This window comes from Orcinus orca, chromosome 11 (genome assembly GCF_937001465.1).
Source record: "Orcinus orca chromosome 11, mOrcOrc1.1, whole genome shotgun sequence".
In the NCBI taxonomy this organism is placed as follows: Eukaryota; Metazoa; Chordata; class Mammalia; order Artiodactyla; family Delphinidae; genus Orcinus; species Orcinus orca.
Window position 1 is genome coordinate 11,339,092 of NC_064569.1, and position 15,026 is coordinate 11,354,117.

Genomic DNA, 15,026 nt, shown 5'->3' on the forward strand with positions numbered 1-15,026 from the left:
GGGGAGCATTGTCCTTGTTAGTTTCCTAGAGTATCTAGAAACTACCTATCCATTAGTGGAGCTTCTTTTTTAAAATCCTTGCCCATTTGATCTTGTTATGTTCTTTAGAGAGTCCAAGACTAAAAATTACTTCTCAGTGTTCTTAGATTGTCATGCAATCTGCAGAGGAAATCAGTGTTTTTTTTCTGTTATTTTACTTTTTTCAAAACAGAGAAGTGAATTCCACAAAATTAAACCGTTTATATATGCTTCAGGTTGTACGGTGGAATCCATCTTGTATCGGAGACACTATGATTGCTGGGCAGCATTTCCAGTTTTTTAAGTGCTGCAAAGTGAGAAAACCAGGGCGCTAGTGTTTATTTATACAATGTGAACGTTTTCAGTTTTGAATTTTGATCTTTGGGTTTTTGAGTCTTTAAGAGAATGACCCGGGCATCTCCTTGGTCACCTTCCAAAAAATGTGGCAGGCCTAAGGGTACAGTTGATATTATCTTCCTGAGAGTCTTTATAATTGGGCCTATGTAAACATGAATGTCTGGGAAATGAAGATGACCTTTACCATCAGAAATATTAACTTTACCATCAGAAATATTCACTTATTCATGTCTGCAATTTTTCATTGTTTAGAATATTATTAAGAATTTTGTGTTATTTTTTGTTATACAAAAAACAATTACCAGTTATAGTTCTAGTAACTAGGAATAACTAGATATATTCCCTTTAGTTTGGGAGAGAGACCCCTTTTTATGATGATGATGTGAGGTAGTAGTGTTATTATGTCAAACCGTATAATCCTTTCTCCCTTTCTTTGTTGTTTGTGTAGCCCTGTGTTACTTTGGGAACTGTTGTCTTGGTAGGTACCCAGGAATTATGTGTATGGCACTTTTACATTCTAATAAGGAACTTGAATTGTATGTTGGAATAGTGGTTCTGAGAACTGACAGGGCTGTAAAAGGATCTCTCCTTGAGCCAGTAATTGTCCAAGATGATGTCTTCCATTTTGTGGAAAGGTAAACTTAGAAGGTAGGAAGAGTTTCTGCTGTTTTGAGGACCAGGAGCAAAAGAAAAAGAGATTTTGGTGAATCAATAACGAACGACTTGACTGCTTCAGCTCATTTTCAACTAAGACTTGCCAGCTTAGGAGTGTACCTGCCCTGTTACCATTATTAGATTAAATGTCTCAAGAGAAGGAAGAAATGGGGAAGAGTATGGGAAAAGAGACTGTTTTTGAACTTCTTTTATTTCCTTTTAGGTAGTCAATGTCAGGAGCTGATTGGATTACAGTAAAGGCTAAACTGCTCTGAGACACTCTGTTACTGTTAAGGATGATGTTTATTTCTCTTGTGTAATAATACAGAGAAAAACTCTTCAGGTTTGTAAGTGGCTTTGGCTTAATGTATGGTTTCCATATGTTGAACATGGTTTCTGGGTTGAACATGGCTGCTTTCACCAGCCAGGGGCAAGGGAGAAAGAACAATGGGAGTGCACGCTCATTGTTTTGAGAGCCTCATCTGGAAGTAGTACTATCATTTAGATTCATGTGTTATGGGTGAGAATTTAATCACTGGAACATACTTAGCTGGGAAATGTAGTATCTGGCTGGACAACCATGTGTTCAGCTAAAATTAGAAAATTTTATAAAAGAAGGAGAGAAATGGGTATTAGAGAACAGTTAGCCTTTTCTGCTACTAAAGGCAGCTGGAGAAGTGGTCTCTAATTAATTCATAATTTGATATTGAAAACTGGTTTTCTGTTTTAAGAATTAGATCCAGTTGTAACTATATATCTTCCTTTGAAATGGAATTTTGAGAGCTTTGTAATCATGATTCCTGACAGATTGTAGTTACTATAAATATTTACCTTATTAGGCAGAGTTTTTCCTCTTTCTGCTTGCTTTTGAAAACATTAAATCATGATTAGTTTTGCAAGAATTCAGTGTACTATCTTTGAATCTTGCCAGTTAACTTACTTTAAAAGGATGAAGGACTGTAGGTAAACTCTGACAATTGTTTTAACTGCTTCTTTTAGTTTCAAAGTTGAGTTTATGATTTCTCAAGATGGAAAATGTGATTTTGAGGGCCTTGTAATATACACAGGTAAAAAATAACTGTGGTCATAAATTCTTTGCTTACAAGTAAAACTTATCTGATAAGTAAGTAATAAGTAACTAATTAAAAACAGCTCTTTGTAGATGATAAGTGTAACACAATAGATATCTGTGTAAGGCACAGAAAGTGGGACTCTGTTGGGGGGAGGTCAAGGAAACCTTAGAAGAGTTGTATTTAAAAAATTTTTTTAAAAAAATATTTATTTATTTATTTGGCTGCACCGGGTCTCTGTTGCGGCACGTAGGATCTTCAGTTGCGGCATGTGGGATCTAGTTCCTTGACCAGGGATCAAACCTGGACCCCCGGTATTGGGAGCTTAGGGTCTTACCACTGGACCACCAGGGAAATCCCAGAAGAGTTGTATTTTAAAAGAAGAATTACAAGGATATTCTTAGTAAAGGGAGTAAAGAGGGTATTCAAAATCTCAGAGGTGGGAAAGAAAGTATTACGTTTAGGAGAACATATTCTGATATAAATCCTTGATTTTTGTAAATAAAAAATCATTGATGCCATGGTGCCTACATAATGTACCTAATAAAGGATATTGTTATCCTCAGCTGGAAGTTCTTTAATTTCTCTTTTTACTTTGTATCTCTTTTAAAGGCATTTATTCCTTTCAACTTTTATGTTTATAGTTATTTGTGTAGTACTTTATAAGCTTCCTGCAGTTAGGAATTTTATCTTACTGATGTATCTGGCAAATGTCGCATTTTAAGGACAAACCCTTTCTAATTAGGTATAATAAGACTGCTAATAAAAGTATAAAATTGCATTCCACAATACCTACCTTAATATTCAATAAATATTTGCTTATTGAAAGAATAGAACCCCTTTGTTTTAGGTGCAAAAAAAAAAGGTAAGATGTTCTAGCTCCTTTCATTTAATGCATGATAATCTACATGTCAGAACTTTTAGTTGTTGTTGTTTTTAAATAATTAACCATGAAGTTTACTTAAGCAAGCATCCACTGGGTAAATTGTCAAAAGATTTGACAGACACTTTGCATGTGGAAAATTATAAATAGTAAAATAACTTGGAAAAAATTCTTCAATCCCATTCATTAAGAAATAGAAAAAATTTAAAAAACACCATTGCTTACCTATTAATAAGAAGTTTCTAAAATGTAATTCTGAAGGACATATGTATGAAATTAATAAGGGTTTGATGAAAAGATGGAATGACATAATTATTTTGAGTTGTGTAATTCTCTTCTCCATCAAACATATTTTAAGTGATATAATAGTTGGCAGATTAAAAATATGCAAGCAAATTGACAGAAGAAAAAGAAAGAACAAAAGAAAAGACAAAGAATTTTCCTAAAAGCAGTTAGTAATATCATGAAGTGGAAAGTATAGTAATTTTGTATTGGAACCTGGCCAATTTGTGTTTCCCAGCAGTATTTCTTACATATAAAATGGTGATACCACCTACCTGGTAGGCTTATTTTGAGAGATTAAATGAGATTAATTATATAAAATGTTAGCATTTGTTCCTGACACACTTTTAATCTCTGGCTTCAACCAATTGATGAATCTATTAGTAAGACATGAATATTTACTAAGAGGCAGCTACGTGAAGCTTTAGGGAGCCCTGCAGTACAAGGAGATATATGGAAAATGACAGTATTCTTCCTTACTGGAGTTAGAACTTATATACATTTAAAAAGCAACTTAGAAAAGTAGGTTTAATCATGCCCCTTACTAGTAGGAAAAATATGAATTTAGAAACATAGTTTATTTGCAAAGGTTTGTGAGAGAGTCCAGCTTTAGGACTTATTCATTAAATTAAAACAAAAACAAAACCAAAAAACACTACCAGAGTATTTAAGAATAAAAACCCCTCAAAGATTACTAAATCTCTGAGCCTCATCATGGTGAAAAAGCAGCCATTTTCTCACATTAATTATTTATCTTCCAGGTTTGTCATAATTCTTCAGACTGTCATTATTGCCAAAGTTAGAGATGAAGTCATTTATTTTGGGAGCTAGATCCACATAGAATTATCCTGTTTTCTTTTTGTAATTTTAGGGTGCAGGGTGATCCCTCACCCCTTATTTACCCTTCAGCTATGGAACTTGCTGGGCATGCTCACTTAAAATTGAGGCAAAACAAAGTGTCAGTTTTCTTCCATAACCCTTCCCGTGGCCAAGTTTCTGCCCCTAAGGTACAGATTTGATCATATAAGTTTGTTTAATAATTTTCTGATTCTTTATTTCGATGTTTTGTTTGACTCGTTTATTGAACTAATGACGTATTGTTAAGTATAGAAAGGCTTCTCTTTGTCTGCTTAACAAAACTATGTCCATTTGATATAAGAGTTAAGTTCTGTCTAGTTTTATAAAGCATAATAATTTACTTATTTATTTGCTTGATTAGAAGATTAGGAACCAAGAGCCATTTAATTTATCTCAATGAGATTTTGCCTGCATTACTTAAAACTGTATGGTATCATGGTTCTCTAAGAGTCCCACATTTGTCAGTGTTCCTTGTCTGTCAGGAAGTGATATTCTTTATTCCTCTTAAAGCTGGGAATCCATAAGTTATGAAAGAGATACTGTATTGATTTCCTGTGAAGACCTAGAAGGCATCATTTCTACATTTGAGATGCAGTCCTTGTTCCCTGTCATAGCTAATTAAAAGAGATTTGTTTTTAAACGTTGCATTTTTCTGTGGTCATGGTTACAAATTTGATTTATCCATTTTATTCTGAAAGGAAGGAAAACAGATTCTCATTGAAACTATGTAAGTGGGTTCATAAAAAGTAGAGAGACTCAGTTATGATACTTTATATAAGATTTAATCATTCTTCTAAGTAGTTTTTAAACAAGGCCAATCAATATATTCAGTATTTTTTTATAGAATTGTTCTTAAAATATTCTCATAGATTATTAACTTAAAACCTGTAGTAAGGTCTTTCATAGGATATTCTGCCCCCCCCCCCCCAGAATTCTGAGGGTATTGGATCAAGATACTATTTAAGTTACTATTTATACAAAATATATCTTAAATTGAGGGTTAAAGGTAGATTAAGAAGAAAGTATTTTTCTTATATGACCATTAAAAAGAAAATGTTAACCACAATTAAATCATTTCATTTAGTCCTAAATAATTCTTATCCTCCTGATCTAGAGTTAAGTAATCTACTTACACAAAGTTGTCTGCCCTGAACTATAACAGAATTATGGAAATCATGACTCATTCTCTTGATACAGTTATGACAGAGGTCCATCCATGAAGGTAATTTTATACCAGGATGCCTGTATCCATGAATCTCATCCATGTAATAGTAATAGTTGAGATGATTTGGTACAATCCTTTACTAAGGATTTTTTAATGTTTATTTAGAAGACACTTTTTTTCCCCCTCAGGTACAGTGGCAGCAAGGATCGTGACTCATTTTTGTTTCTTGATTTTCATTTTTCCAGGCTAGCCTACTTGCTTTCTATATCTGGTATACCGCTTTCATCCTTAGAATTTTATTCACCATTGTGGGGATTTCTCTCACCCCTCTTCTGTGTAGGACCTTTGTTTTCCATGTGCTATGTCTTTTTATTGACTTATTCTGTCATTAGGGGGAGTGGACCACATTCTCTAGTAGCTTTTTGAGAAAGAATATATAGGAGATATGTTCTTTGAGACTTATGTGTGTCTGAAAATTGTCATTTTATATTTTTAATGCTTGATTGATAGTTTGGCTAGGTATACAAAGCTAGGTTGGAAATCATTTTTCTTTAGAATTTTAAAGGCACTGCTCCATTAGCTTTTTGCTTCTGTTACTACTGAGAAATCTGAAGCCGTGCCTATGTTTGATTTTTTCCCTCAATGGAAGCATGTAGAATCTGTTATTAGTTTCCAGGTGTTCTGAAATTTCACTTTAATTCCTTCATATGGATCTATTTATTATTGTTTGCTGGAATTCATCAGGCCCTTTCAATTTAGCAGCTGTTGCCTTTCAGTCCTGGAATTTTTCTTAAATGATTTCATTGGTGATATTTTCTGCCATTCTATCATTCCAATGTGAATTTTTGGATGGATACTCAAATTTTCTTCTCTCTCTTGTTGACAGCTTTGTCGTTTTGCTCAGGTAGATTTTTTTTTTTTTTTTTTTTGCGGTATGTGGGCCTCTCACTGTTGTGGCCTCTCCCGTTGCGGAGCACAGGTTCCGGACGTGCAGGCTCAGTGGCCATGGCTCACGGGCCTAGCCACTCTGCGCCATGTGGGATCTTCCTGGACCAGGGCATGAACCCGTGTCCCCTGCATCGGCAGGCAGACTCTCAACCACTGTGCCACCAGGGAAGCCCTCAGGTAGATTTCTTATCATCAGGTCCTTTTATTGAGTTTTTCATTTTTTTCTATCATATTCCTAATTTCTGTTTTGTAATCCTTGCCTGTAGTATTCTATTCTTGACAAATGAATGCAGCATCTTTTGATATATATAGATATTAATTTATTTTTGAAGTTTTCTCCCTGTGTAGTCTGTTGCTTTGTGTTTTTTTTTTATTTCTGTCTTCCATCTTAGACTCTTAGACTTTTCTTAGTTGCCTTTCTCTTCCTTGCCTGACTGTATATAATATGTTGTGGAAGAGTAAAAAGTTGATTAGCATATCTAAATTTGTCAGTTTTGGACTTCATTATAGAGGCTGATCTGGGTGGGCTGTTTTTGGAGAGCTCCCAAGACCTTAAGGCCTTGTGTCTTGTGCTTGTTAACTACCCTCAGAGAGTAGTCTTACATTTTCATACATAGTAAGGATCGGATTGCTAGCATTCTGGGAGATTAATGGAGGAAGAGGATTGGATTCTCTTCAGTGAGCACTCAGTCCGTCTTTTTGGTATGCTACTCTCATTTTTAACTGTGGATATTGTTTTCAGACCTCTGCTAGGATTGGGGAGAGCAGGCATTCAGTGGAATGTGATGAGGGACATCTAGGGTATCTTACTGCTTCACAAGCAGCTTTCACTGGTATTCTCTTTTTTAGTCATACAATCCTACTATTTGCTCCCTTCACCCCAATTTCCAAAGTGCTTAGTTCTTCTAGTTTCTATGTCTTTTGAAGTTTCTGCCATGTAAATCAAACTGGTTCTTAATTTATCCCCAATGCAGCTTAGAATATAGTGTTTTGGGAACTGCTGACTTAGTTACCAGTGGTTCTGCTTATTTTCCAGCTCCGCAAATCATGTAGCTATTGTCCCTTTTACTTTTCTCTTTGTTCTTGAGGATTTATGCCTTCAAAAAATAACCTCCACTGTAGTTTTAGTGGGATTTGAGGGAGTGAAGTTAGGTGTTTTCAGTTTATCATCTTAGTAACCTTCTAATGTTCCTTTTCTCTTTATATATATATATATATATATATAATGTTGATAGTAACTTGTGTAATTAAAGTGTATTAACTAAATTAATGAAAAGTGTATTTACTTTCTACTTAATACGCTGAAACCATTTTTTTAGGTTCCTAGGTTCCATGGAATTTTCAATATTCTGCATGTGCAAAGTTTTTTTTTTCTCTTTTTAAAAAAAAATAAATTTATTTATTTATTTTTCGTTGCATTGGGTCTTCGTTGCTGAGTGCAGGCTTTCTCAAGTTGCTCCAAGTGGGGGCTACTCTTTGTTGTGTGCGGGCTTCTCACTGTGGTGGTTTCTCTCCTTGCGGAGCGCGGGCTCTAGGGCACGTGGACTTCAGCAGTTGTGGCTCGTGGGCTCTAGAGCACAGGCTCAGTAGTTGTGGTGCCTGGCCTTAGTTGCTCTGTGGCATGTGGGATCTTCCCGGACCAGGACTCGAACCCATGTTCCCTGCACTGGCAGGCGGATTCTTAACCACTGCGCCACCAGGGAAGCCCCAGAGTTTTCCAATAGTGTGATATATGATATATAAAAAGTGTAGTAGTTGACTAAACTTAATTCTCCTATAGTTCTTTTTCATTACTACTTGTGTGACCCCTGGCAAATGATTACATTCTCTGGTCGTGAAAAATTTGAGATTATAGCACTATTATTTTACATGGTCATTGTAAGAGTGAAATGAAAAAATTATATGAAAAGGGCTAGTTTTATTTAGGAAGAGGTAAAACATTGAGTAATCATGGAGATGTTTACCTTACATTAGAAATGCCTTCCAAATGTGTTTTGCTTTCACAAATAAGCAATGATTGGGTTTTCTGACTAACCCTTCCAAAACCAAATTTCTTTTAACCTATGACATTATATAATCAAGCTGTACTCTTTCTTAGTAATGTTAAAAACTTTTTAAAGTAAATAATATATTTCTATAATTTTTATAGACATTTTTCAGACTTTATTCTAACACATATTAGCTCCTATGTAGTGCCTCTAAAAACACTTTAAAAACTGAAAAATGCCCTGCAAAAGGTATTTTTTTCCACCTTGGGTTTTGAAGTACAGAGCTGTTTAGGTCAAGACTAAAAACTTAGCTGACTTCTTCTTCTTGCTAGAAAGTAAGAGTTGAGATCCTAAAAATGAAGGTTCCTAAGGATGTAGAATTTTCGGAGATTTTTGTGGTAGAAATGCAAACACAGGGAATTACTTTCAACTCACCATCTATTGATCAAATACTATTTCACACTATGAAAGTGAGTGGAAAGTGAATTAAGTTGATTCTGTCCTTTAAGAACTCATATATAAAGATATAAATAGTGAAATATGCTAAGTATAATGATGGTATATATAAAAGACCTTGAGAGAGCAATTACACCTGGTTTGTGGGTTGGGCATAGTAAGGGGAAAGGAGAGCAAGGAAGAGATTGTCAGTGATAAGATAATTTAGGTTGAATCATGAGTAGGGTTTATTGGGTGAACCAGGATAGTCTCTTTGGGATAAAGAGTGAATGAAACATTGGCAGTGACACCACTTACCTGACTAACAGCCTAACCGTTATTCTTTCCTAAGTTGTTTCCGTGATGCACAGAAACAGAACCAGTGTGGGAAGGGACAGACAAAGCTCCAGTAGGCTTGGGCTGAGTGTAGTCTAGGATGTATTTTAGCTATTAGCACTTTCGTGAAGTTATTTAATTTTTGAGCATGTTTCCTCGATCACGAATTGGAGATAAAACCTATCTTGTAGGGTTAATGTGAGAATTAGTTTAAACAATGTATATAAAAACTTATATGAAGGCTTGATTTATATTAATGGACTTCCCTACTCCTTTGTCTTCTAAAGCCCCTTGCATGAAATAGGCAATCATTATATTGATTTGACTTACGTGCCTTGGGATAATAGAGAGGATATAGTAAATTAGTAGTAAAATGATTGTAGTGGCTGGAGGAGGATTGGTATAAGGAGGGAACTTAGATTATGTCTCTTATTTTGAAGTCTAAATTGGGTGAAAAGGTAGATCTTATAGCCAATAGCCAGCATCTTAGCTTGCCCGGGAAAGCTTAGACTGAGAAAAAAGTATTTAGTATTTACATTGGAAGGTGTCTGGCGAGACGGGGGAGGCTGAGGGAGGTGTGGGGAGCACCGCACGTTTGAAGGTATATTACATAATTTAAACCTTTGTGGAACAGGCTTCCGAAAGAATCTGCTTTTTGAATATCAGCTGCTCTTCATCAGGCAGCTCTAAATGTTTTGGTTGGTTGTCTCTCCGTTAACCTTAGCCACATTCTAGTGCTCCAGTAATGTCTATCCTGTTCGAATCTTTCCCAGTTTACCTCTTGCTTTTAACAAATAGATTCGAGCCACCCTCAGAGAATCCATTATATTTTTGAAGAATTAATGTGGCTTAGATCAACTATAAACTTTTTTTTCCCTCATACAGTACTTAAAGCAGTTTACGTTATCTGGTTTACCTCAGGGAGAATAAATAAAGACTTTTTAAAAGCTGAGTATTTTTTTTAACTTTTATTATGGAAAAATTTCAAATATATACAGAAATAGAATGAAATAATGAGCTCCATGTGCCCATCACTCAGCTTGAACAATCATCAATTTATGGGGCCAATCTCCTTTTTGCTGTACCCCTACCACCCCCTTACACCCTTAACGTGTTTTAATAAATACCTACATCTAGTGGTGGATAGAGACAAAACAGCACAAGGCAGCGAAATTTTAGGATGGTAAACCAAGTAAGACAAAAGGAAAAGATGGATTTCCTAGCTGATGTGTGCTATCGAGCAAACAGGTTCTTTCTGTGCTTTTGTCCTTCTCTTGATGGTTGGTTACTGTTAAAACAAATTTGTCTTCTTAATACACCCACTTTCAGACTGAATTTTATTCTTTTGTTCTTCCTATTTGTTTTTTCCCCCGGGGGGTGTCTACATTCTTTATTTTATTTGCTTTTCACCCATGTCAGAATGTTGGGAGGTCTGAGCCATGGCATGAAATTTAATTTGCCCTGGGACCAACCACTCACCTGGAGATGTCTTTGTGACCATCTGGACTACAGAAGAGAAGAAATTGTTTTTTATCTTTATGGCAGATTACTCAAAATAAGCTTTGTTGCCACTGTAGCTCTAATGTCTCTAGTCTTCCCCAGCAGTTATTTAAAATTATTGTCAAGATTCAATAATTTGATTGCAAGCTTTAACCATTCGGCTAGATTTGAGCACTTTGGGGCTTAGATTCTGTGGGAAAAACCTTTAATTAGCCTTCTATAAATGGAAATTGATTATCAGGATTTAAACAACTTAACTTTCTAGAAATTATAAAAATTGGCACTCTTTTTATGTAAAAAGTACTATAAAAGAGTAAAAAAAAAAAAGGACCTTGAGCATAGTTTGACTTTTTTTTTTTTTTCTGGACTGAAATGGAGGCTTTCTTTCAAGCAAATTCCCTGATGTTTGCTGTGTGTGATTTGGCTCTATCTCTGTAACTGCTAATATGTGGCATGGACTTCAAGCTGTCTGGGATCAGGATGTGCCCAAACTCTGTATTGCAAGTCGGGATTCACAGGCATTATGTTACAAAACTGGCTTGCTGCCTTCTCTGTTTGCTGTGTTGTGAGTAGCTGCATTGTTTGTTGCAGTATATGCATTAGCTGTTGTCAGTGTTCAGTTTCCTGCAGGCTGACAAAGTGGGAGGGGCTTTGTTTGATACATAGCTGAGTTTCCACTGTGTGAGTTCTTGAGTGCACACTGGAGCCATCTTAATTACACTTTAGTGCAACTGAGACAGTGCAGCTGTCTCAAAATGGCTGCTAACCTAGTCTTTGTAGCTGTTTAGGCAGCTACTATGCCACTGAGGAGGTTTGTCACATGCATCAGGACCAGAGGTAAGAACCACATTACTCTTTATCTCTGAACATTTTAATTAAAAAACATTTGAATTTTACTAAGTTTATATAGGAAGGCGAACTAAGAGCTTGCTTGCTAAGAAGTTGAAATGTTTGCTGATAGAACATTGAAGCCTCTGTTATGGAAACAGTACATAGGATGGTGAGGTCAAAGGTTAAATTCCTGTAATTTCTCACCGTCTTATGTTCTGACATTGCCAGAACAATTGATCACCACAGTAGTGCTTTTCTGGCCCTGATTAACTTAATGTTCCTTTTATGTTGGATATTTTAGTTTGCTTGATATTTATTTGTAGAAATTAAAAACAATATATTATCTCAGTAGATTTTTTTAAAAAGAAGCCATAAGTAAGCCGTGTTTTGCATGAAGATTGTGATTTTTCTGGGTGTGTGTGTGTGTGTGTGTGTGTGTGTGTGTTTTGGAGGTATTGTTTGGTAGCTTTTTGGGAAGAATGTTAATTCTCTGGATGTAAATCACAGTTACAAAAATAAACAAATTTTTAACATTGTTAGATTTTTTTTTTTTTTTTTTTTTAACTGGGTTTCAGTTCTTTCTCATTATGCTGCCTCCTCCCAGCCATCCAATTTTTTCACATTTTTGATGGGGCTAACTTTTCATCCTAACTATTTTTTGCTTAAATTGGCATTCAGATTCAGATTTTGAATTTAGAAATAATTCACATCTTCTAGGTCTGGATACCCTTCTTCTTTGTATCTAATGTATGCTTATACAACAGGGCTGAAGTAAATCTCGGTTTTTTAGTTAAGTGATATGAACTGTTGATGTCCACCTTATCTTAGTTAAAATCTGTGATATATTTAAAAGTAATGACTCAATAATTTTGTAAATTTAGTTTCAAAATTTTCAAAAAGCTTTCTTAACATTGTTCTGAAGTATCAATAGAAAAGTTTATTGAGATATTGTAAGTCCATAGTGACCCAGAAAGTAGGAGAATGAAATTTTTATTCACGTATTAGTTCAGATAGCAGAACAGTTAGTTATAATTAAAGCACTGATGTTTGGATCGCAGTACTTAATAAAATTTTTTCTAAATAGTATTGTGCATTCCTCTAGCTTTGTCAATAGAGTATTATGAATATATCCCTGACTAATATGACATAGAACAGTAAGTTTTGATCTTTCTAAATACAGAAACTTTTAAAAGACAGCAACTTTTTGCACCTTAAATTCTTATGAAGGACCCCAGAATATTAAAGGGATATATGTATGGTATTTTATTATTGTGTAATTATTTTATAATGTAAAATTATAACATTTACTTATTAATTTTCTTAATAAAATGAGAACAATTAGGCTGTTACGATGAAAATAAAGGTTTGAAACCGGATCATGTATGACAATTATGATCTTATTATTAGTGTCAGGATCTAGGTCACTTAATTGTAGACATCCAGGCGCTAAGGGACTATGGAATTCAGTTTGAGAAGTATTCTAGAACATATATTCTTCATGTTCTTTTTTGACTTACAAATTTTCATGAAGGTAGTATATAAGTTCTATATTTACATGATTTAACAGTTTAAAGGTGCTGCCTTGCCCCAAAATTGTGTTTTTACTTGTTCTTATTTTAAAATTCTTTTAGCAACATTATTGTTTTTCCTAAGTTAATCAGTATTTATTTGTTCGGTGGCCTAAAACGTTTTTGGAATAATTAGCTCAGTTTTATCAACAGCTGTAGTATGCTTATTTTACTTCCATTAACTTATTACTTTGTGACATTGTTAGGACTATTTTATGTGATATAATGGATTCTCATAATCTGAACATTTCTTTATGTAAATGTATATAGGAGCTTGCTCCTGAAAGGGAAAAAGAATAACAAATCCAATATGCATGACAAATCCAATATATGTGAGAGGTTCTATCCATCGTGCATTTCACTTCAGTAAGGTTGTGCCCTAGAGTGAGTATGACATAGGAAAGTGAATGTGCTGTGACTCTAATCACTCTTATTTTTTTGCCTCTCGTAGTATGAACAGCTCACTGGATTTCAAAAATTGCGTACCATGTAAACCAGCTACTTGGTTTGATATTCTTTATTGCTGGAGAGAAACTGGCCAGGTTGAAATTATTGATCAATTTATGTTAACCTTCAGAGTAGGACCTCAGGGAAATTTTAATGATCCATTCTTCTTGCCTTCTATTGTGGACTGTAATATTTACATCCACCCTCCCCTCCACAAGATGAATCCACTGATTATTACTTATACATGGGGAAACACCAACACTCTGTGTTTACTCAGGATGTTATTGCTAATTCTTTCAGTGCCATGTTGCATTTTTGCAACTATAAACATAAACTAGACCTCACTGGGATTATTACTTTTGGGGTTGGTGACAGTTTTCAAATTTTCTATGCTGAATTCCAGGTTAGCTATTACGCTGAATAATTGAGGGCATAATAAATCTGGGTGCTGGGTAATTGAGGTGTTATGTTATTATTTTGTCACTTCTTGTCCTCCCCATTTGTTTACCCTTTTTCACAAGCCATTTCACTAGCATAAACCTTTAAGAGAGATGTTGAGGTAGTGAAAAGAACACTGACCAAGAGTTCAAATCAAAATTTGAATTCTGTTTTTGCTACCCTTTTCTTATATTGGCCATCCATTTTCTGACTCTCATTTCCTTATGTACAAAATGGAGGAAAAAAATCCTGTCTATTTGGCAAGGATATGTTGATGATTAGTTTATATAATGTTTCTGAATAGTACCAGGAAATACCCTTTTTCACAAGCCATTTCACTAGCATAAACCTTTAAGAGAGATGTTGAGGTAGTGAAAAGAACACTGACCAAGAGTTCAAATCAAAATTTGAATTCTGTTTTTGCTACCCTTTTCTTATATTGGCCATCCATTTTCTGACTCTCATTTCCTTATGTACAAAATGGAGGAAAAAAATCCTATCTATTTGGCAAGGATATGTTGATGATTAGTTTATATAATGTTTCTGAATAGTACCAGGAAATACTCTACAAATATCTGGCATGCTAATTTTCCAGTAGTATTTGAATGCCCTTCAGTTTCTTTGCTTCTCAGATGTCATATACTTTATCAAATGTGATTGGATCAGGGAATGTGGTATGTTTAGAAAGAATGGGAAATTTCTCATAGAACTCATGCTCAGAAGCAAGAAGTAGCAAGAAGCAGAACTCATGCTTAGAAGCAAGAAGTAATTACCAAGCATCCACTTGGTAATTGATATATTCATGTTTGCACTCCTGGGTTCTACTCTGTTAAATAAATTAGCCATCCTTTGCTGTATGTGGGTAGTGGCAGATGTGTTTATTAAGTAAAGCCAATATAGAATGTTGTCATTACAGAATCAGAGTAGGAGAAATGTTTCAGTTCTAGTCTGGCTGAGTAGTCCAAATATGCAGTGAGAAAATAACTTCTCTAAAGGGATGATGTGAATTCAGGGCCTAGAGTTTTATATGTTTCAGTACAAATGAAAGTCTTTACAGTATAGTTCTCTTTCACTGGCCACAAACTGGCAGCCAGCAGACTTCTTTGGTCCTTTAACCACTGCCGTATTTCTCTAGTTAACATTTAAAGTTGTCAGATTTTACACAAAAATCTGCATGTCTCATCTTTCAGAAAATAGAATATTGGGCAGTGCTAGAAATGTATTTTTGCTTGAGAAAAATAACCTACA

At 34.9% G+C, this 15,026-nt stretch overlaps 1 protein-coding gene across 3 annotated transcripts in view; it reads left to right on the plus strand.

Moving 5' to 3' along the window:
- Window positions 1–15,026, plus strand: part of ATF7IP (activating transcription factor 7 interacting protein) — a 127,940-nt gene that overhangs the window by 7,077 nt on the left and 105,837 nt on the right. The window contains exon 1 of one of the 3 annotated variants that reach the window (XM_004281125.4): window positions 11,076–11,331. The exons of the other annotated variants lie outside the window; for them this stretch is intronic. Within the exon in view, the coding sequence (XP_004281173.1) occupies window positions 11,315–11,331 (17 nt within the window). The 5' untranslated portion in view covers window positions 11,076–11,314. Of the gene's footprint in view, window positions 1–11,075; window positions 11,332–15,026 lie in introns of those variants that run through there. 3 annotated transcript variants of the gene reach the window in all.